The 23,878-nt window shown below is 40.7% G+C and overlaps 1 protein-coding gene across 2 annotated transcripts in view; it reads right to left on the bottom strand.

The window, feature by feature from the left end:
• PCDH15 (protocadherin-related 15) overlaps positions 1–23,878 on the bottom strand; it is a 371,643-nt gene that overhangs the window by 208,609 nt on the left and 139,156 nt on the right. For both annotated transcript variants that reach the window (XM_009881484.1, XM_009881476.1), the window contains 2 exons: positions 16,673–16,781; positions 8,319–8,431 (listed from right to left, as the gene is read on the bottom strand). In XM_009881484.1, the coding sequence (XP_009879786.1) occupies positions 8,319–8,431; positions 16,673–16,781 (222 nt within the window). The remainder of the gene's footprint in view (positions 1–8,318; positions 8,432–16,672; positions 16,782–23,878) is intronic.

Genomic DNA, 23,878 nt, shown 5'->3' with positions numbered 1-23,878 from the left:
CCTCATATGCACAGAAATAAGGGCATGCCGACAGAACAGCATTATAGCTGAAGGTTTCATAGCTTTTCTGGGAAGCCAGCATGACCATATGTCCGCCCCCCAAAGTGTCTGTACACTAACGCACGCAGCATAGGAGAAGACTTTGGCCTACTCAGGGATCTGCTTGGCAGGATCCCATTGGATACAGCTTTAGAGAGAAGCAGGGTGTAGGAGAGTGTGTCAACTTCCAAAAATCACCTTCTCCAAGTCCAAAAATGGTCCATCTCGACAAGCAGGAAATCAAGGAAAGTTTGCAGCAGACCTGCGTGGATAGACAAGGAGCTTCTGACAAAACTCAAACGTAAAAAGGAAGCCTACAAGAATTGGAACCAGGGACAGGTGACACAGGAGGACTATAGAAACACTCTCTGAGCATGCAGGTTAGGGTCAATATGCAGGTTTAGAAAAACCAAAGCCCACCGGGAACTTAATGGCAATAAAAAAGGCTTCTAGAGGTACACCAGTAGAAAAAGACTAGGGAAAACGTAGGCCTGCTGCTGAGAGGGACAGGGTGACAGGGAACATGGAAAATGCCGGGATACTCAATGTTGTCTTCTCAGTCTCTACATGTAAGACCTGCCTTCGGCAATCTGCAACCCTGAGACCCACAGCAAAGCCTGGAGCAAAGAAGACAGAAGAGGATGAGGCTAGGGATCTATTTAAACACACTGGACAAACGTGAATCCAGGGGATCTGATGGGATGCACTCACACATACTAAGGGAACTGGCCAATGTGATTGCAAGACACCCCTCTCCTATATTTGAAAAAGTTTGTGGCAATTCAGAGAGGTTTCTGAGGTCTGGAAGAAAACAAATGCCACTTCAATCTTCAAGAAGGAAGATCCAGGCAACTACAGACCAGTCAACCTCACCTCGACACTAGGGAAGGTCATGGTGGAGCAAATCATTCTGGAAACCATTTCCAAACATATAAAAGACAAGGAGGAGGTTGGGAGTCATCAGTGTGGGTTTATGCAGGGCACTTCATGCTCAACCACCCTGAGAGACCTCTACAATGCAATGAATGGCTTGATGGGTATGGGGAAAGCAGTGGATATTATTTCTCTTGACATTAGTAATGCTTTTAACACTGTCCCCAATTGATCTCATAGACCAACTGGTGAAGTATCGACTAGATAGATAGACAATGAGGCGGACTGAAAACTGGCTGAATCCATTCTCTGCCCTGCCTGTATTTGTGCATGGGATTGCCCCGGCCCATGCGCAGGACCTTGTACTCGGCCTTGTTGAACAAGGGGCCAACCAGCTTGAAAGCAGCTTTGCAGAGCAGGACATGTCGGTTCTGGTAGATAAATTGAACAAAATGCCCTTGCAGCAAACCTGTGCTGCGTTAGGAAACGCGTTGCCAGCAGGTCGAGTTCTACTTAGCACTGGTGAGACACATTGGAGTGCTGGGACCAGTTCTGGGCCAAAAAAACCCTGAAATACAAGTTACAGAAGAAGAAACTATTTTAATCTGAGAATAGTGACCAGGGTGCCCAGAGATGCTGTGGAGTCTCTCGGAGATACTCAATACCCAGCCCACCCCGAGCAAGGGGGGTTGAATTGGACAATCTCCAGAGGTGCCTGCCAATCTCAGCAATTTTATGATTCTGTAATAGCTCAGGATGATAAGAAGCATTTTTATTTCCTTATTTCAGCCTTTGAGATCATTCCCAAGTTTCTTAAAAAGCAAAGGGCCCCAGCCTAGTGCTGTGCTTGATGACCTCTCTGTTCTTTAAAACTGACCGTTTAGCCTCACCCTCCGCGCCTGGCAGCGGCTGGCAAAGCATCCTCACTGAGTCTCCCTGTACTTCCACTCTGAACAGAACACAGTCTTTGTTCAACAAATAGACCATACAAAACATGGCAGATAAACGCTTTACTTTCTGCCTTCAAAACACACGTTTGTCCACAGTTTGGTCCTGAGACTGTTGCTGAAGCTCTGCCTTCTTTTAATGTAATGCAATAAGCTTTGAACAGCCTTGACAGCAACGGCCATGAGAGATCAATGAAGTTCCCAACAGGAAGACAGAAACCAATTAACCTCCAGTGTGAGTAGTAGGAGAGCATCACTTTCTGTCATTTCTGCTGAGATCTGTATCAGGGAAAAATCATGCACGTTTCAAAGGGCTCAACTACACTGGAACAGCTGATACATGTATTGGGAGCATCCCTCTGATCCAAAGTACCTCCACCAGAACAGAAAAGTGGCCTTTCAAGCTCCCAGGCAGTTTCTTGGGACGGGCAAGAGAACAACCACAGAAATTCATGCCATGGCAGTATCACAACACCATTCATTCATGTAATCAAATGCATGCACCAGTGGACTGTATTTTATATTTGTAGCCAAGCTTCACACAGAATATTCCTTCGTTAATACGAATTTGGTCTGGCTGATACTCAGGCTCAGTCTCTACACACATACTCACAGCAAGTACAACTGACTGACTTAAACCTCCTGTGGCTAGTCACAGCCTACATATATGCCACAGCCAATTTGGCAGGGGGAAGCCTTTTAAAAATTGGAAATCACACTCCATTCAAAGATTCAAGCCTGGAGAGTAAACAGAGTTGGTATTACTACTGGAAAGTTCAACATCACTTCTTGCAGAATGGGACCCCAAACCAATTTCCTTCTAACACTGGACTTTTGAACAGTCTGTTCAACTCTGACACATGGCGTTGACCTTCTGTTACCACCTAAACAATAAGGAAACACAATCCCAAGACAGAATTGTTCCTATGGTATTATCTGTCACAAGGTTAATACCAGTCTGACTGAAACACCATCTGGGGATAACAGATTTTTGAGATAGGTACATAAGATACAGAAAATACTCTGTAAGGATATTCTTCAAAATATTCTGCACAGCTGCAGAACAGTGTTGAAGTACACTTCTGTCACCAACACTGTTGGGAAGGCACAAAAAAAACCCACCCAACCAAGCAGCTGTGACACAAAGCAATTCTTTTTGTAAAAGCCCCAAGAGCTGTAAAACTCTCAGATTCAAGGAAAAGTCTTATTAATAAAGTCAGGACACAAATGTTACATGAAGCTGGGAAATTTACACCCCCAACCCCACCCCCCATTTTTTTAAATCTATTTGTAGTTTTTATTGAGATGTCCAATTTACATGAATCCTTCCCAATTTCCCAATAGCACAAACATCCAATCCAATAGACGGTGGTTTAAGAATTAACCATACAGGTTGTATGAAAACCTACTCTAAAACTACATTAGAAATTTAATTTCCCCAGTAAACAGGTGTCCACATGAGATCAACAAAACATTCCTCTATTTTTCTACCTCATGTTATAATATTAAAAGTATTTTTAGTTAATACAAGTATCCTCATGCCATTAAAAATGGAAAATCAATTCTGGCAAGCGAAATAAAATTCCCACCCTGATTTTGAATCTGACACACATGCATTTCCTTTACACTGGAGAAAATTTGGGGTATTGATTGCTCTGAGTAAATAACACACACTAGAGAGATACAACCATAAAGTGAAAAAGTATTCCTCTACTTCATCAGCCTCAAAATATTTTCAGTCTTTCTTTTCTATTGCAACACCTACAGCTTTTATAGCAATCCTGAATAAACAAAATCCTTGCTTCCTCCTTACTTACCCAATACCAACCTACTGCAATATTGATGCGTCAGAGAACCAGAGCCAACTTCTGGCATTTATTATCAACTGTTTGAGCAACAGTTGTTAAGAAAAGACTTCCCCTACCTCCTTTACTCTGTATTACTATTCAGATTTTTAGTAGGACCACCTTGGATCTTAATAGAGCCGACAAGATTTCTGTAATCATAGACAACAACATGACTATTTGTTTATTTAGAGGAGGATCCCTTTTTGCTTTACAAGACACTGAAATAATCTAACAAGTCATGATGTTTTTAACTGTTTTATAAAGCAAAAGCTCTTTATGATTTCCTAGTGACAAGTTCTCCCCCAAATTTCCACATATGCATTCTTAGAGCTGGACTGACAGCCCTTGTGGTAGCGTAGCTCCTCATCCTCAGCCTACTCTGAAAGCCACACAAGTCGCTATGAACCGAATTACCACTCAGCGTGAGTGATTTTATCAAAATCTGGTCTCTTACAGGTGTGGTAAACTCCTCCGCAGTGTAGCGCTTTCATTCATTGACTATGTAAGCACACCTAGCCTTCAGTAGTCTATCCACTTTGCAAATTGATTTTAACAGAACTGTCAGGTTACATTTTGTCTGATTGATAAATAACCAATGTTTAAATAGGAAAGGATCAAAGTGCATCAATTTGATTAATTCTTCTGTTTGTTTCATGATATACGTGCTTCCAAAAAAGTATAAAAACTCACTGATACTGTTTAGAGCTAGTAACAAGAGCGCAGTCTCATGTCTACAGCACAATGGCCATGTTTTTTCCAGAAAGGTGATCAAAGCCACTGCCATTTTCTTCAAGCAGCTATATTCCCTTCTACAAGCAAAGAGGTATCAGAGGTGAAGTTAACTCTACTGAGGATTAAACTGATTACATGCCTTCCTGTTACAAATCATTTTCCTCCAGGAGAAAGATAGCCACTGTAGTGACAATGCTAAGGAAATGTAGTTTGAATAGGTTTATTATTTTATTGAGAATCTCAGGAGATGTTTCAGCAAGGCTGCAGATCAAAGATGTAATTATTTTTTAGCCTTTGAGGTTGCTGGAAGCATGCTCCCTCTCACTGTAGCTTTGGTTTGCTTTCTCTTGCAACTGCCTTCTGCAGAGCAGGACCGCCTGCTCCAGAGGAGATTGTTCTCTCTCCAAATTGTCTGCTCTCCAAAGAGACGTGCAAGTCCCTGTCTTTATTGACAGAAATCTTCAAATGACACACACATGTATTTATAAATAAAAGTTACTCAAAAAGCAGTATTTGATTTCAAAAAAGGAATTCATATTATGGGGTGTGTTTTTGCATCTCAGGAACAATCTTTTATAACAGAAGCAACAGTAAGTAAAGGGAAAGAAAACTTATGATTCATTATGTTCACAGCCTTACATATTTTGGGTCTCATATACATTTTTAGTTACAGTATAATCAACACTGGAAAGCCCTTTCAGTAAAAGGGGTCTAAATTCACACGCTTATTGTGACAGCCCTGTAGTAGCCACATGAAAATTTCAATAGGACACACAAAAAAAAACCCCAACCCACACATTCTTTTATAAAAGCCCCCATTGCTTTGCAGGGAACGGAAGCTTCCCTAAGAGGGCCAACAAGTTTACCTCCTTGCTTATCATCAAATATGTTCTGGATATAGCAGGGAGGCTGAAACCTGGCATTTCTTATTAAGAAGTTTAGCTTTTTCCATTGTCTACCTATTTGAGAATTCAACGTTTATCAGCAATGCAGTTTTTATACCACAGATGAGTGCACCAATTTCCTGTCTGCCTTACTTCATGCATTCTAATATTCATGTATTGACTTAAGCACCTTTTCCATTCCACTGTTTTCCATAATATTTTGGCAGGAAAAAAAATTGATCTCCAGATATCAGAGGGAATATTGTAAAGATTAAATTTAGCGAGTCCCGCAAACCCAGCATATTTTCTGTTTAAAGGGAAACATCACACATTGCACCCCTCCAGATAAAATAGAATCAGGTTCAGAAACTTCGAAACTGTGAGAAATGCAAACTTCAGAATGCTCAACACAAGAATCTGAAGATTTGATTCGGTACATGCCTGAGACGTTATACCAGTTCAAAAGGTCCCTGAACAACACAACATTAAAACTTTTATTATTCTAGCAGGTGGCATATTATCATTCTTACAGACTGATAATTTTCTTTATTATCCCCTTGACTGAACATATAACACAGCAATATGAACCTAATAATGCCTAGAAACATTTCCATTAACAACAGAGCTTGCTATTTAGGCACACAGAATGTGGTACCAGACCAGTGTAATTGATTTTTTTAATTGATGTATTATGCTATTCTATATGGCTGTTGAATTTTGCCAGCAATAACAACGAAACCAAACAAAGTGCTACAGGGCTTTAACCCGTAACATCTTAGTGTATTTATTTAGATGTTAAACCACCTAAGCTTCTTCATCTGTCCCTGTGACAGAGAACTCCACAACAGGAGGTAAGTTCAAAACCAGATTATTGTAAAAAAATCCAAACACAAATTATTTCACAAGCGTATACAAGCTTTGTACTTTGATGCACGCACAATCAACTGAGATAGGAAATTAACACAAGTAGTAAAAAAGGTGCTGAGCCATTCAAAATTCCTATAAGCTGCAATTTTGTTTTATCTTCTGTCCTACTATACGCACAGTTATATTCCCCAGAGACAGAAAGGACCTGTATATTAAAAAACTTATCACCATCTTCCCAGAGAAACTGCTACCCTCTCTGAGATGCATGGAGGGAGCCTGCAAATCTGTTCCTAACTTTCTTTCCTGTGCTTAATAAATGCTCAGAGTTAGTATAAAAAAAGATTTCCTACAAATTACACAGGTACTTGCCACAGCCAATTTTTGCAAGGCTGTGCACAGGCACAGACACAGTTGAGGATCCAGGTTGCTCTGTCACACCGTACTTGTGTATGCTCCTTCATCACCCCTTATTTGAAGAGCAAAAGAGTGTATCATTGCTCCCCTCACTCCCAAATAATTGAAAGATTGAGTTTCGCTTCTGCTCAGAAGGAAAAAGAAGAACAAAATCCTACTCAGACTTTCCCTGACAAATAGCAAACTTTTTGGTCTGACCGCATGACAGGCCAAAAGCATCGAGGCTGGGAGCTGGCAAAACTATGGCACCTGATTTCAAAAAGGTTCATAGTATAGGAAGAGGAGTTGCTCTTTCCGAGGGGACTTCCTGCTGCCAGTGCCACCATTAACACCCGAAAAAAAAATGGAGGGGGAAGAGAGGCAAATAAATAATTGTTACCATATGAGTGCAACCCTTGTATTTAGAAATAGATTAATTAACACTAGCACGCACAGCAAGAGCTTTATGACATCCCTGCATTAAAACACACTGCAGTTTGGAAAGCACACTCTCTATTCTACATAAAATACACCAATAAATACACAAGTGATCAGCTACTTTAAAACAGACTACTGCGATGCCTTTCTTTTTTGTTTGCTCCTCTGCTTACCAACAAATACAGCAAAACCTATACAATTTTCTGTGTCATTAGACAACAGCTTTAGGGACAACTCCAGACTGTCTCCAAAAGAACCAAACTTAATTCTGCTCTATTCTCGTGAAAGACCGTCCTTACTGAACTGACTTTTTCAGTCTGTTCACTCAAATTTTACCTGCAGCAAACCTTACGTCTTTGTACAATTTTGCTCAAAGTAAAACTAATACCTTACTACATTTAACAAGTTTAGCAATTTAAACGTTGATATCATCACCTCTTGTTCTTTTCCTCTTAATCCTCAAATTGGCAAATCAAGCAGCAAATACTGAAAATATTTTATATTTGCAAAACTGGGACTCCGTAACCAGTTGAAGGATATATTTTGAAATTTTCTGTAGAGACACACTGTGCACAACTAACTGATATGTGCTTTGATCACTTGGCTCAGTTAAGAACTGCAGACTGTTATCGAGTCAGACTGTAAAATTAAGTAGAGCGCAGTATATACAAAAGAGGAAGGAAGCCAACTGTCCTTATGAGGGCAGGATTTGAAAAGGCCAACCCCACAGAAGTGGTTTATGCCCCTTCCCAGCAATAGGAGCTGAATGACATCAGCAGTGGTTATGTTTCAGAAACTTGCTTTTTATTCAGCAGCAGAGCTGTAGTGACCTTCCTTTTTGTTTTTTGTATCCCCCCTGAATCCCCCAAAATTGTTACAAGATGTAGAGATGATTATTTGTTCTCCTTGCTACTAATACTCTGTACTCAGACAATTACCTGTATCTGTATCATTCTCCAGCATGGGTTGTGAACAGGAGGAAACACAAAATATAAAACAAATGGATTCCCAAGACAACTGAGTTTGTAAACAGCAAATGTACAAGCGGTACTTACAGTTGGATCATACAATATCAATATAACATGAAATACTAGAACTCTATCATGATTCATTCCCTTTTCAAAAATACTTCACATGCTTCTTTCCCCATCACTGTGCTAATTGATGCCTGACAGGTTAAAAAAGAAAAAAGAAAAACACAGAAAAAACAAGCAAGCCCACCCCATGTTGACTCTAGAGCTTTTTGTTATTAAGCAGTTTTCAAAAGCATATGGAAATATGAATTCAGTCAAAATTACCTTAATAACCAGGTCAAACTTCTGGTGCAAATCTCTGTTTATTGGCTTTAGGAGCGTGAGTACAGCTGTTGTGAGATTCATATGGAAATACTGTGGATAATCCTCAGGAGTACCTGTAAAAAAAGACATTGAGGTTTGAACAAATGCTCTTTCTCAAAGATTTAGTTAAACAACATATTTATTTTACTCATTAGCCAAAGGAACATAAACTAATCCTGTTATTATAAGGATAAAATATTGCATCATGTGTACATGGAGCTTAATGGTGTTACTAACATTATGCATTTAATATTATCATTATTTCCTTATTCTCCCTAAGCATGAAGATTCTTCTCAGCTGGGAATATCCCTAAGTACTTGACTGCAACAGGAGCCCAAACACACCTGCAGCTGGTGGAAATTTTGCTTCTCAGTTTTCAGGAGATATGTATAAATCTAATGAGATAAGAGGACATACAGAGAAACAAGCTTTCACTGCAAATCATCTTCCACTTCTATTCACCACATTCCTGAAACTCAACTTGCTAAACGTATACGACTGAGATTTTTCTCTCTTCCCCTCTGAAGTACATTTTCCCTGAGGTATTGCTGGACATACGCTGATATTAGTCACGAAGCAAAGAACACCACGAACCATTTTTTTTAGTGCACATATTTAAACCAAGAAAATACACAATGAGCTGATGTGACAAAGATGTTACCACTAAGTTCAGGATAACCATGTTATTGCCCACAGATGATGCCCTGACATTTGCAATTTAAAATGCACATGTATAAAGGCACAATAAATAATTGTTACCATGTAAGTGCAACCCTTGTATTTAGAAATAGATTAAATAATACTAACACACACAGCAAGACTGTGCGCGTTAGTATTATTTAATGCACATTTTAAATACCTTTGTTCTTGTAGCCCTCTGTTGCACCTATCAGCAAGCTCTTTAATGCATTAGTAATAACATATATATATATAAGTAATAACAACAGATGTGTTATTTTAGAAATCTTTCTAAGAAAAGTTGTTTCTCATCAGGGAGGAGGCACCAGATGAAAGCTCATCTGTGTCTAACAGCTTCCATTTATTATCAGCAGTAAATATCAGCAGTAAACTCACATGGCTGTGAGTTTCCAGGATGCTCTCCATGCCAGTTAAAACAGAAGCAGTCAGAGCCTGACCAGATTTGCAGACCCACGGAGATCCAGCACGGGCTACGCAAAGGATGGAGACAGCAGTGACTTTGCTGTGCCTGGCCCCTAGACTGGCCAGCAAAGCAGTTGCAGCCCAAAGACGTTCCCATTGTACCGTGCTCAAGCCAAAAGGCTCTAGCAGCATAGCCTGACACAGGAGGAGGTGAGAATTAAGCTACAGTGATTTTGAGCTGCATGATTCTCAAAGAAAGTATACAAAAAAGTAGCAATAGTGGAGTATTAATTGCCAGGCTAGGATGAAGCAATAAGCATATGGGATACTGATCAGCAACAGACTGTTGCCTATCAAGGAATAGAGGCTATACCATTTCTTTTCCCCAAAACACAAAGGGATGTTCGCTCCTTATGTGCATGGCAGGAAACTGCCTACTCTAGTCTCTGTGTCTCATCCCAGTTTGTCTTGGTTTAACTGTCTGACTTTCCCTGAGCCAGCCTGACTCTCAGTTGGGGAGACGTGAGAGCACAAATCTGAACAGGGCAGGGCTCAAAAAGCCAAAGTGTTTAGAAACAGCATGAACTCTGGCATCACACAGCTTATCAGTATTACTAGAAGAATCCAAAGAAACCAAAATACAGATTACAAGTCTAAGATCTCGAGTCATTTTAGGAGTAGGAATAGTCCCATTTAGCAGCTGAGAGGCAGAAAGCACTCCTGGATAATGGTATAAATGCCCCAATAAGTTCTCTGAGCTCATGAGTTACGATATTTCAAAGCAGCCATGACAGCAGGACAAATATTGCTGTGCCAATACAGTATAAAAGGGCCCAAAATTCAACACAAAAAAGACCACTTTTCTGATAAACGATGCTATTATTTGTTCACCTTTCAAGTGGAACAATTAGAAAGTCAGTAGCTATCCCAGGAGACAGATTACCATCCAAACTCACGTGCAATACTTTAATTTGGAACTCATCATATGACAACCATTTGCTGTACTGTGTGTATATTGTGCATACATATACAGTGTACATATATACACACACTGTACATACTCTGCAAATATCTCTGTACACATGCATGCCATACACTCAGAGAGCAGTAACAGAAAGAACTACTATGGATTATTTTTTCCTATTACACCACCAATATAAATGCAGAGTTTCTAGCTCCAAGTCCTCCCTCCCCTTCCCCTCCTTTTAATTTCAACTCCTAATTAACTGATCTAATTTTTTAAGAGCACTGGGCATCCAGCAGGAGCTCCAAGTTTTTGGCAGATAACAGATTGCTGTAGTCTTAGGAGGCTGCACATCCCAAGGGCTGATGCTGAAGCTAAGAAAAACCAAGAAATGAAGGACTAAATGCAAAAGGAAAAAAACAAGACGTTCCTTGAAGAAGAACAAATACATAGGGGAGGATGGAGACAGCTGTAAAAGGCACAAAGTGATCTGCAGCAGGGAAGATGAAGCTCATATTGTGTAAAGATGCCATGAAAGAATCCAAGAAAAAAAAAAGAACAGGAAAAGGAGGAAAAGATAGCAAGGAGAATGATTGGGAAAGTAAAGGTTAGAGTACAACAGAGCTGGATTGCCTGAATCCTAACTGATGATGCCTGCTCAGTTGCTGCCTACCACAAGAAGAGTCCAAACTTCAGGATACCTTAAATTCTGAAAGTAAAGTTTTCCAGGAATAGAGATATCTGCTTCTGCAGACACAAAACCATTTGTATTTTGATGGAGCAGACCAACCCTCAGTCCACACTGTTGCCTGATCTGCTTCCAGAAAGGAGCAATTTCCTACTGCAAATGTAACTAGGTGTCTTCAGAATGTGTCATCTGCATATTACAGACAAGCCCTACTGGCCAGAGAACTGCTCACACCACCCCTACACTGCCAGTCGCTCATGAGCCCAACCTGCAAGAAGATGTCATCCAGGAAAAGCAGAGAGATCTAAAGGTCTATGGACGAGCTCTGAGAAATTCAGGCTCTTCAGGAAGGACAGGCAGGGGGATGAGGAGGGGGTTTCGCCCTCTGTGTCGGTGACCGGCTGGAGTGCATGGAGCTCCACCTGGGGATGGATGAGGAGCTGACCAAGAGCTTATGGGTCAGGATTAAAGGGAACACAGGGGCAGGTGACATGACAGTGGGGGTCTGCTACAGGCCACCTGCCCAGGAGCACATGGGGCCCTCTATAGCCAGATAGGAGCAGCCTCACGTTCACAAGACCTGGTCCCCACGGGGGACTTCATCCACCCCAATATCTGTTGGAGGGACAACACCGCAGGGCACAAGCAATCCAGGAAATTCTTGGAATGTGTCAATGACAACTTCCCGCTCCAAGTGGCAGAGGAATCCAACGAGAAGAAGTGCTATGCTGGCCCTTGTTCTCACCAACAAGGAAGGGCTAGTGGGGAAAGCACAGCTTTGGCTGCAGTGACCATGAAATGGTAGAGTTCAAGATCCTTAGGGCAGAGAGGAGGGTGCGCAGCAAGCTCGCTACCCTGGACTTCAGAAGAGCAGACTTTGGCCTCTTGAGGAATCTGCTTGGTAGGGTTCCATAAGGCACTGGAGAGGAGAGGGGCCCAAGCAAGCTGGTTAGTATTCAAGGATCACCTCCCTCCAAGCTCAGGGGCAATGCATCCCACCTAAGAGGAAGGCAGGCAAAAAAACCAAGGAGGCCTGCATGGATGAACAAGGAGCTCCTGGACACGCTCAAAAGCAAAAAGGAGACCTACAGAGGCCCATGCCGACCTCATGAAGTTCAACAAGGCCAAGTGCAAGGTCCTGCAGATAAGTCAGGGCAATCCCATGCACAAACACAGGCTCTGCAGAGAATGGATTGAGAACAGCCCTGAGTAGAAGAACTTGAGGGCATTGGTGGATGAGAAGCTCAACATGAGCCAGCAATGTGCGCTCACAGCCCAGAAGCCCCAAACACATCCTGAGCTGCATCAAAAGCAGCGTGGCCAGCAGGGCGATGGAGGTGACTCTGCCCCTCTACTCTACTCTGGTGAGACCCCACCTGGAATATTGCATCCAGGTTTGGAGTCCTCAGTACAAGAACGACATGGACCTGTTGGAGCAGGTCCAGAGGAGGGCCAAGAAGATGATCAGAGGGCTGGAGCACCTCTCCTATGAGGACAGGCTGAGAGAGTTCGGGTTGTTCAGCCTGGAGAAGAGAAGGCTCCGGGGAGACCTTATAGCAGTATCTGTATCTGCAGCGTCCAGTACCTGAAGAGGGCCTACAAGAAGGCAGGAGAGGGACTTTTTACAAGGGCATGGAGTGATCGGACGAGGGGGAATGGCTTCAAACTGGAAGAGGGGAGATTTAGGTTGGATATCAGGAGGAAATTTTTTACTGTGAGGGTGGTGAGGCACTGGAACAGGTTGCCCAGGGAAGCTGTGGCTGCCCCATCCCTGGAGGGGTTCAAGGACAGGTTGGACGGGGCTTGGAGCAACGTGGTCAAGTGGAAGGGGTCCCTGCCCATGGCAGGGAGGGGGGAACTAGATGATCTTTAAGGTCCCTTCCAACTCTAGCCATTCTATGAAATTCATCTGATCTGTGTGTTTGGAGAGATCTAGGTATTAAAAGGTGGTGGGCCAGCATGCACCGGCGGGTCTTTAAGCAGCCTTGAGATTGCACCATCCACACCAAAAAAGAGCCCCAAGAGCTCGACAGACACTGGTTACACTCTTTTGGCCCAAGAAACAGAAGCAGTGAGCTGACAGCCCAGGAGGGAACATGATATCTTCTACCTTGATGATCTTACACCAGAGAGAAATGTCCACAAAGTGAAGAGCACTCTTAGGTTTGCTTTACTAGGAGCCAGAGGAGGTCTTTTGTGGAACACGTTGCCTACTAGGTGAATGCGTCAGGGTGCTCGCAGGACTGGACAGAAACCCCCCAAAACATTGTTGTGGTTTTGGGCTCTTCATTTAAATATCAAACAAATAGAACAATTAGTTCTCCAAATTTGGCAACATAAATGACAGAGACAGTTCCAGGGTCAAAACCAGAAGCTGATGATTTAAAGGGAAAAATGACTTTTCCCAAGGACCAGCCCCAGAGAAAAGAAAGCCTTAAAATTACTAATACAAATAGCTAAGGGAAAACCTTCAAAGAGGGCTGAGCAGTAAATACAAGAGTAGCAGAGGGCTGTGATGCAGTTAGCACTAATGAAAAAAATGGGTTGAGAGTGCAGATGAGAGAAGGTGAGCTGGCTTCTACTCCGTTTTTATTGTATGCATATTACATGCAAAGGGAGGGGACTTGCTTACACACTTGTGGACGCCAGACACTATATGTGGGTCTATTGCAGTGACCAAATATATTAACATTCCTAAAAGTCAAGGATTGGAAAAATTAGAGCGTGAAAAAAATTTTCCAAACATCACATTTGCAAATGTAAAGATATTGGGCATTTTATAAGAAATGAAATATTATATATGGCCCCAGTTCAATCCTCTTCTCTGAAGTACTTTACTGTACTTTGAAAGGTAGTTCTTTCATCATGTACTTTAGCCAATACTTTAAATCGAAGACAACAATCCCAGTAGTACTATGCTGTAACTAGTTCTCTAACCTTAGGATGACCCTCAAGAATACTTAAGACCTAATCTATCTTTTTATCAGTATCAGTCCGTAACTACTTGAAAAAGTACATTCAGACATCTTGATATATCCTTTGAGAAGATTGCCCTAAGAATGAAAAAGAAAGCAGAAAATAATGGGCCAGTAACACACTTGGGCTTTTCCTTAAATTCTGAAGTGCCTTACCCTCAAGTTACTTTTCTCTGCAGCAGTGCTACGCTCAAGTGAATGCACAACAATTCAGGCGTTTATTGTTACCTCCTTGAGCGAGTCTAACTTCTTTTCAATGAACTGCAGGGGAACCTGTTGTTGTTGGAACTGGAGAGGTTGACTCATACCCTCCTCATGGGAAGATCACTAGATTGGGTGGAAGCAGCACCGAGGCATTTACCTGAACACTTGAAAGGCTAGTTAGCCTGAAAGTGTAACAGGTAGAGACAGAAATCTTTACGGGTACTTAAGGATGAGGTTAGTAAGCCACATCAAGTAGAAGTGAGTTATCACTGAGGTGATGCTGGGGCTTTGTTAAAAGAAATGGGTCTTTACAGCAGATCCTAAAGACACCGAGAAAGATGCACAGATTTCATATATAACATCCATGGTCCCTAAAGCATATGCCAGGACACTTGTACAAGTGTGCAGCGGGGGGAAGAAAGCTGGGTAAAAGAAGAACCAAGTTAGAACTCAGCCAAATCAAGTAAAATTCAAAATCATTCTCATATTTGTCAAGTAGCTTGTTCTCTCATTCTATGGGCGTAGTTCAGACCTTCCAGTACTTAAAAAAAGACACATCCAAAGATATAAAGAACTATGTTTAAATCTAAAGCAAGGGAAAAATCCATATAACAAGAAATATCTGCAAGGCCTATTTCCTGTGAAACTATTTAAAATTTTCTGAGGTAAAAGCTAAAATACAAATATCACTGCATACTGGCAAAGATGAGGACAGCCTTAAAATCCAAAAAGAAATTCTTTTGAAGACGATGGAGAAAAAAAAAAAAAGAAAAAAAAAAAAGATAGCCTTTCCATTAAAAAATCCCCCAAACTAAACCAAATTGCTGTAATACATTTTTCTGAATTATTTCTTTGAAGTCAAAATGGTCATTCAAACATTAAAAACATCACAGGTTAGTGAAAGATAGTTTTCAGTAAGTTCACTCCTGAAGAACTAAGCAAATTATGCAAAGAACTTTTAAAAAATTGGACTAAATGTTGCACTAGGGCGTAACTGTCAATAGCAGAATTTATAAATAAGCCAAGTCAATTTTCAAACATAAAACCAGCTAGTATACTTACCCAACAAGTATTTACAAATTTCTGTACAAAACAGTTTTGCTTTGCAGGAAGAGGACTATCTGACAGCAATGCACCTCTTGGTCTGCCAGATTTGACTCCAGTTACTGCCTGAAGGAATGGTTATCCAAACAAAACCCTATTTCTTTTCTTAGAGGACGCTGAGGTCTGCCGAGCTAAGGCTGATCTGCCACGGCCATGCCCCTTGCCATGGTCCTGGGAGTAGATCCCTGGAAATGCCTCAAGACCAGCCTGTTGGCACCGAGCGTGTTCAAGCACCTGCATATTGCACACAGAGCTCAGGACTTGCACATTCAGTACAATGGTACGTGGGTACAGCAGCAATTCATTTGTACCCTCTTAAGATGGCAGACATATCAAACCATCAAACCTACTATTTTTCCCCTTCCACAACAGAACTATGATATACATAAGCATATTTTTTTTTTTTAATGACAAGCAAAATATACAATCTGCTCATTAAAATCTTTACATCCACCTCCCCATAGGTGAGAAAGCCATGCAAGCTGCAGTTTAACACAGCGAATGTGAAAAAGATGTGATTCCACAAACCACAATTTTCCATTCCCATGCAAGTCACAGGGCACGGAAATTACTACAACATCAGTCTCTGTACCTTGGGAAGAACAGAGCAGGTGAAGCAACTGCAGACCCTTGCCTTAGGCCTTTCCATTATCAAATCATACAAGCGAAGCAATTGGAAACAAATGCCAAACACAGGAAACAAAAAACAACCACAGCAGAATACAAGACATCTCCCAGCAAAGTGGGTATCTCTGAACACTTTCTAGAGCTGCATCTCCTTCTGGCCAGAAAACTGCATAAACTAAATAAACACTAATTTACAAGCTCACAAGTACACAAGCTCACAGGCAGCAAACTTAAAGGTGGATGCAGTAAGGCCCTTTAGGTTGCTGTGTGCCAGAAGACTTGTGGAAGGAAACCTGCTGTAATTGCCTTCCTTTAGCATCTTTTATTGCACCTTTGCACCTGTGAATGAAAAACGCGTGGCAGCATAGCTACGAGCAGACAAGTCTCCTTCCTTTTGCTTGCTGCGTTGCTCCATTCACCAAACCAAGCAATTCTGAATCTAATCTGAATAAATAATAATAAATAATGCAACCATCTGAAATAAGCTTCTAAATTGCAATTAAATATAAATACGTAGAACAACGATTGCAAACACCCCACTAACCACAATATGAATTTTTATTAGGTTTCCACTCTCCCAGTCAATCTTTCTCTGGCTGGTCATAATAAAACGACTGATTGTGAGTGATAGCAAGAGTAGCAGACACCAACCAACTAGGATGGAATAGAGGATGCCCGGTCGATCGGAAGGAGGCTGGATGTTTCGATCCTGATCTATGGCTTGTATGGGTGGAGTGACACTGATGGGATTCACACGTGCCTGAAATGAAAAATCAGACAGAGTTGAAACAGAAAAATTAGAAAGCCAGCAGGCAGATCTTCAGGTTTAACACAAAAACATCCCACTGAAAAGGATATTTGCTGAAATTGCAGGAGAAAAAAACCCTCACATTTAAGAATAGTTACAGCCCACGTCCCTTTTGAAATTGAAATCAAGTAGGCAACGTATATATTTCTACAGCGATCTCCTTTCTCTTAGATACACTTTATACTATAATAGTACCTTCAAGGAAAGGAAGCTTGCAAATGTTCAAGTAAATGCTTGACTATGCTTCTATAAATAGTGTCTTGAATCAGACATTTCAGACATCATCATAGCAGCGAAATACAGCAAATGCTTTAAAAAAGGAAATAAAAACAAATTGAATCTGAGAATCATTAGGAGCTAGAGTGGCTATGATACACGAATACATACTGCAAAAGAAATTCAAGCCAAGGTACAGACATTTCAAGGATAGGCACATTTGAAGAGCTTGGACGGCCACTGCAGTAATTCACACCGTTATTCAGAAGTGGAGTGATCTCGCATGCGAGATGGACACAGAAATCCAGAAGAGGCATTCACAGGCTTTCACCTTGTTCAATATTTGTACGCCCAATTCTTTACCTACCAACTTAATAGCATCCCTGTACCTACTAACAGCACTTAGCTCTCACTGTTGCTTTGAATATTTTCTAAAGTTGTCCTATGTGGTAACACCAGAGCTGCCATTCCCAACTCTAAAAGAACAGTTTCAGTAACCTTGGCTGCTTAATCAACTTGAAATGCAGCTACTCCATGAATGTATGTGCACCAGTCTTTTCCCACCCCTTGGAACATCTATTTGTGTGGCCAAGATGTTTAATAACCTCTATGAAAAACCAGACGCCTTTTTTCCACATACCACTAATCCTGGCAGTCTTTGCTTTGGAAAGCTCTAACGGTCCATGTTCTGCAAGAGGGAACTTGAAATTTAGCGTAGGAATAGCAATGAGACAAGTCCATGCTTGGCCAAGTTTTGGCACAGCCTTTAGAAATCCCCCTGCTGAGATGTGGAAGAAATCTGCAAATCTTAGTGACACCTGTCAATAAACCTAGAGGGAAAAGAAGTGAGCCAGGAACAAGACAGGAATGGATGCAAGGCAGTTTGCAAGAGCGGAGAGAGTTAATACCCCCTCCTGTAATTTTGGATATGTAGCCACAATAACACAAGCTATTCTGGCCCACAATTTGCCCACCCCAGAAGTAATTTCCTACAGGTTACTGAGGTCCAATGGGGCTTTTCCAGGCTCATGAGCCAGGGCTTGCAGCCACACACGGTTACACAGCTCTCGGCTTTGGGTGCAGAACATCTGCCTACCAACACGGGACTGGTACCTCCTCACTTCTGCCTCTCTGCTCATGGCGTTTTCCACAGTTCCCAACGACCAGGCGAGGTCCTTTGTCACACGCCTGTTTCCAATTTTGACTGTTTAAAAAATTAAACTCTCAAAAGTGTAATGGGGAAGATGAGCTCAAAATAGGCATAAAGAAAGAGAGAAGAAGATATATTTGACATACATTTGAATTTTTAAAATGATTAAGGACTGCATAAAAGTTACATGCTGAGAGATAAAATTATGCATAAAACTGTCCGAGACTAAAATGCTATTTTTAAATTTACAGATCAGTTGAAGCACTCTCAGATAAATCTGCATTATCGTTAAAAACATACCCACAACAAAAACAGTCTCATTTGCTAAGACCAACTAGGTTTTAAACTCACCATTACAATATTGCAGGCCAAGCTAAAACATCCAAGTCTATGCTAGAGTAACAGCGACGCATCTAGCCTTGTCAATAACGAACTGTCAGCTGTAACCGACCGCCGAAACTAGACCAAAATAATAATTATTGGATATATAACTCAGATAGCAAGTACATGTGCTTTATGTTCCAATTCAAGGAGAAGCTCGGCAGCAGCATTTAGAAAAACTACATTTGAAATTTAACAGGTTCTACTTGAACAATAGATATTTTATCCCGTGCTGCCACCACTTCACTTACTCCTCAGAATCAAAGCAATCAACTGAAGAAAAGAAAGTTGTATAAGAAAACAAAGTATAAGAAAACTAAGAATGAAACATGAAACCCATCAATCTTTTATTCCATATAAGTTGTTTTTCTAAGCACTGTATAGGCCCTGAAATGGGCTGCTCACAAACTAGAAGATATCACGCAACAAGATCAGTTGCAATCCACTGAAATGTTTAGGGATAATTTAAAGCTATTTTGAATTAAATAGGCTGATGTGCTTTGAAGCAAAGCTAAAGGTACTTTCATATTGTTTTAATAATCCATAGATAATGCAAGGATCTTTTTCAGTTAAACTTAAATTAGAACTATGAAAATGTATCTGCACAAAGAACCAGCCATTAAGTATGCTAATGAATTTTTAAAAGCCCACATAGCATTGTTTCAGAAGGCATACATATACTTTTTATGAAAAATAATTCTCTTAACAATTTGTAGTCAAAACATGCTTTGATCAATAGCAGTAATAACTATGATCATTACATAGGGATATTTCTTTCTTTCCTGAGTGCTTTAAAACGCAAAAGGCATAAACAGGTGCTCACAGTGTCCCCCAGGCCCTGCCGATGTGGTGCCGCTTGGCAGAAAACACTGCCAGAGCTCCTGGCGCCGAAGGCACCTTGCTGGAGCCCATCTCGCTGCGACATGGCCCCAGTCCTGTCCCCAAAACTGTCCTGAGTATCACAGTCAGCAGTTGTTGCTAGAGTCCAGCAGACCACGACGATAAAATACCCACCACCATCCTCACCAGGAGGTTCAGAGAAAAGATGAGGCTTTGCTCATCCCTTTGAGAGAGAGAGGACACAGTCACATACAGATAGAAGGTGGCTCCTGACTTAAGCAGAGGATGTGGAACCTCCTCACAGCTCTGCAGAGTGGGCAAACATTACAAAATGGGGTCTGTGACAGCCACCATTGTGTATTAGATCCAACATCCTTGCAAAAAACAAAAAAAAACCCTATCACTGTCATTCTCAGAATCAAAAGAGAGCTCTGTAAAACGACAGAAGCTCATTAAAGGGAAAGGAAAACAGATTAATGAATGAGTGCAACGTTTGCGGGGCCAATGACTGTTTAAGGACTTCCAGTTAGAAGTTTTTATCGAGACAGGCTTGAGAAAGGGCAAAGGAAATCAGCACGGTTATGCGGCGGTGAGGGGAAGGTTACTCAGGATAAACAGATGGCCTTCAAAAACCAGCCCCTTCGAAGTGAAGAACATAAAAGGGTTCAGAAGCTCCGGCAGAAGCAGGTGATTAAAAGAAGAAACAAACAAGGAGATCCTGTCAGTTCTAGGGTAAAATATGCAGTAATTTATTTACTTTTTCCTCATTAGGGAAGAGATGTCTCAGTTACTGGTTTTGGTATTAATAGGCTTCAATATAGCAGAATACACTATCAGGCAGGCCAAAAAAAAAAAAGAACCCAAACCCCGACTTGCCAACATTATCACAAGTATTAATAAATTAAAAAAAATAAATAATCAGTCTTCAAACAGAACTGTGACAGGAAGCATGTCAGGGAGCCTGCAGGGCCAAGAGATGATCAAGGCAAAAAAAAAAAAAAATTTAAAAAGCTCAGAAAGAGTAAGGTAGTAGCACAAAACCTGATTTTTTCCCCCCTCCTTTTGTGTTCACCGTGAAAGGACTGGGATGGATCCACATGCCAGCATCTTCTCCATGCGAGATGCCTTACAGGTCCCACAAAAAGTCATAGTATTCAGAGACATTATGGACGGAACAAGCCAAAGGAAAAGTAACATGAGGCGAAAAGCAGATGGATTTCTGAAGGAAGGCAAGAGTGAATCGTATGAACTTGCTGTGGAATGTAATCCCCTGCTTAAAAGTGCTTTGGTACATGAGGAACAACAGGTGGCAAATGCAACACCAAAATGAAAAGGGTCCCAGGGCGACCCAGGGGAATACCACCATGAAGCCTGAGGCTTGTCCCAGGAAAAAATCACAGATGATATAACAACACTCTGAGCAAACACATAAATAAACACCAGGGAACGTTTGGGTTTCTGCAAAGGGAAATCCAGCCCCTCAGATTTCCTGTGGTTCCCCGCAGGAATCCCCGGCACATGGATACCACAGAACTGGTTGATGTAGCGCATGCAGACTTCCAGCCAACTTTGACAAGCTCCCTCACAAAATACTCTAATGAAAATTTGGCCTAGACAGAACATGAGAGAAGACCTGTGTATCCCAAAACAGTTAGGTTAAGAGACACGGGGCAGAGTAGGAGTGAGCTTTCAGTTCCCCTAAGGAGAGAGAGGAGAATCCACAGGGATCTGTGCTAGTATCGGAGTTGCATGGCTCACTCCTACATAACCTCAGAAACACGGGGGAGAACTCAGTAAGAACTGCTACAGATTATACTAAATTATTCAGAGTAGAGAGTATGAGGGTCACCTGCAAAAGACTGCAGTTTTGAGAACTGAAGGCTCCATACTTAATGAATTACCTCAAGCTTTTTCACATTTTCCTTTTACTTATTCAGTCATTTTATGAAAAAACACCAACCAAAACTCTCAGAGAAACCTTCTCAGCTTGTTTGGGAGGGCAATGAGACAAAATGATCCTCCTTTTCAATGAAGTCAAACAAGACTTGACTGCTTTGGGGCTAAGAGCACAGAGCACTGGGAAACTTTCCCTCAGCTCTTTTCAATACAAAGATCTCTCGTTACTCATTACAAAATGATCGGGGAATAATAAAATGTTTATTCATAAATATCATAAAAAACTGCCATTCGCCTACCCCAGTCACCAAACAATACACACTTCAAAAAGCAGGATCATCGAGTTTCTGTCATGGGAACGATGGGAAAGACGACTGGAAATTAGGAGAAAAAAAATGTTATAAAATCGAAAGGGCTAGAAAGAAAAAAACACAACATCAAATACTCATCCAAATGCTTTGTCTTAATGCATTTATCAGAGCTGGAAAACACTTACATTAATTTGCTACGCTCTTTTTATGTCTTGTTCTTTCACCTGTGTGGTTAACCAAAATTTGGTTGAAAATTGTTTCTGCTTAGAGGATAAACCGATAATGTATCCAGGTCTGTTTGAAACAAACCTGCTTATTCAGTAGAAAGGTAAAAGCCACGTTTCCCTGGAGAAGAGAGAAGCTGACCTTCCAGACACAGTACTTCATCTTTGAACATACTCTAGCCACAAAAAATATCCTTGCTTCTATTCAGGCACTGACTACCACCACCCTATCTGAAATGGTTTCTGATGTTTCCTTCTCTGCCTGCTCTTCTGATTTGGTGTACACACAACGCAGTGAAACTCTTTCAACTTTTATATCTATTTCAAATGGTGACACGCGGCTAGAGCACAGATGTCTAAGCGGGAACACAACATAATAATATGATAATAAAAAAAAAATGACTGGCAGAAATTTTCCTATTTTTTCTTAACTGAAAAATACATTAAATAATCTAAAGCAAAATATTTTTGAACCAGCACATCATTGACTAGGCCCAAGACTTGCAAAGTGAGCCATAAACATCTGCATGCAGTGTTCTAGGCTCCTACGAAGTACAGTGAGGAAAAGGAACAGCTCATTTTTTAAATTTATTTATTACCATGGAGCTTAATAAATTTAGGTCTACAGCTGTGTTCAAAAATCCAAACAGGATCTCTAGGTATCTGCATATAAATGTGTATTGTTTTCACCATCATATGGTGAATGAATTATAGTATAGAACAATTAAAAGGGAATTTACAACCAAGATGCAGAATACACATTTTGTGCTTTCAAGCATAATAAAACAACATAAAAGTGACTTTTTTTTTAAAGTTATGTATTTCCCAAAGATTTTGTATATATGTTATTTTATTTAAAACATTTTAAGATGCCCAGCAATGCCAGACTTTGAATAAAAGGATATGCACAATGTCATATGTTGGAAATGTAATAACTCAATTATTTGATTAAAAACAGAAACTGAGGTTTTTGCCTTCTTACACAGATGCTTCTGATTGATTGTTCAAATGACTGCCACCTGCCTCCTACTCCTTCCTTAGTTATACTTCCCCTCATCATCCTCATCTGCCTCATTACAGGTAGAAGTAAACATTACCAACTGCCGTAAAAGATAAGAAAGAGTTCCCAAACTTCTGTTTAGATTAACCAAGGCGAGCTTCGCGCTCATAGCGCTCCTATGTCTATTAGCCTGCATGAAATCCACTAACAGAAGGCACAAAACCCTCTTTAGAATTTATTATTGTATTCAAACACACGGTGAGACATTTTCTACCCACTAATTCACCCCAAATACTCAGTTATTAAGACATACACAAGGACTGCTAAAAAATTAAAAAAAAAAAGGAACATCATGAAAATATGTATTACTCCATGTTGACCACAAAAGATACCTCACAGTCCCTTGAGCAATAATCCACCAAAAAAAGGAACGTTCACTTCCATTAATATTTCAGTCTGCCAGTTTGTTGTGGCATTTCTTAGGCAGACATACAGTTAACTAAATCACAGTCTTACCAAATAAATGGATATTCTTTTAAAATAATGTCATAATTTATATTAAACCCTGTGTTACCTATTCAATTGTCCTAGGAGCTCTAAGGCACTCGTATACACATATACAATCTGATCTACAGAGGTATGCAGTACATCTATAAAATGATTAATGCTGAACAGTTAAGCATTTTCTGTAAGGAGGTTCAATAAATTGTCTAATATTGAAAAATCTGAAACGTCTCCCCAAGCCTTTTTTCTCTGAAAATATAAGAACATATATTTGATTGTGAAAAGAACATACCTAATTCCTAAATAGCATCTTATTCTAATTTATGCAGATTCAGCAGATTATCATGTTCATTAATTTGGTGGGAGAGGTTCAGAAAGATACTTTTTCCTATAATGGCAAATAAGTATTTTGATCTGCATCAGCTCAACTGACAGTGTTGCAACTGAGATTGCTTCCAATACTAGAAGACTGATAACATTATGTCATTCAGTTGGCAACAGATTATAAGAAGTTGTCTTTTTCCCTA

Source organism: Charadrius vociferus, unplaced genomic scaffold, assembly GCF_000708025.1.
Source record: "Charadrius vociferus isolate BGI_N301 unplaced genomic scaffold, ASM70802v2 scaffold390, whole genome shotgun sequence".
Classification (NCBI taxonomy): Eukaryota; Metazoa; Chordata; class Aves; order Charadriiformes; family Charadriidae; genus Charadrius; species Charadrius vociferus.
The sequence above is the reverse complement of the archived record's forward strand: the minus strand, read 5'-3'. Positions and strand labels throughout refer to the sequence as shown.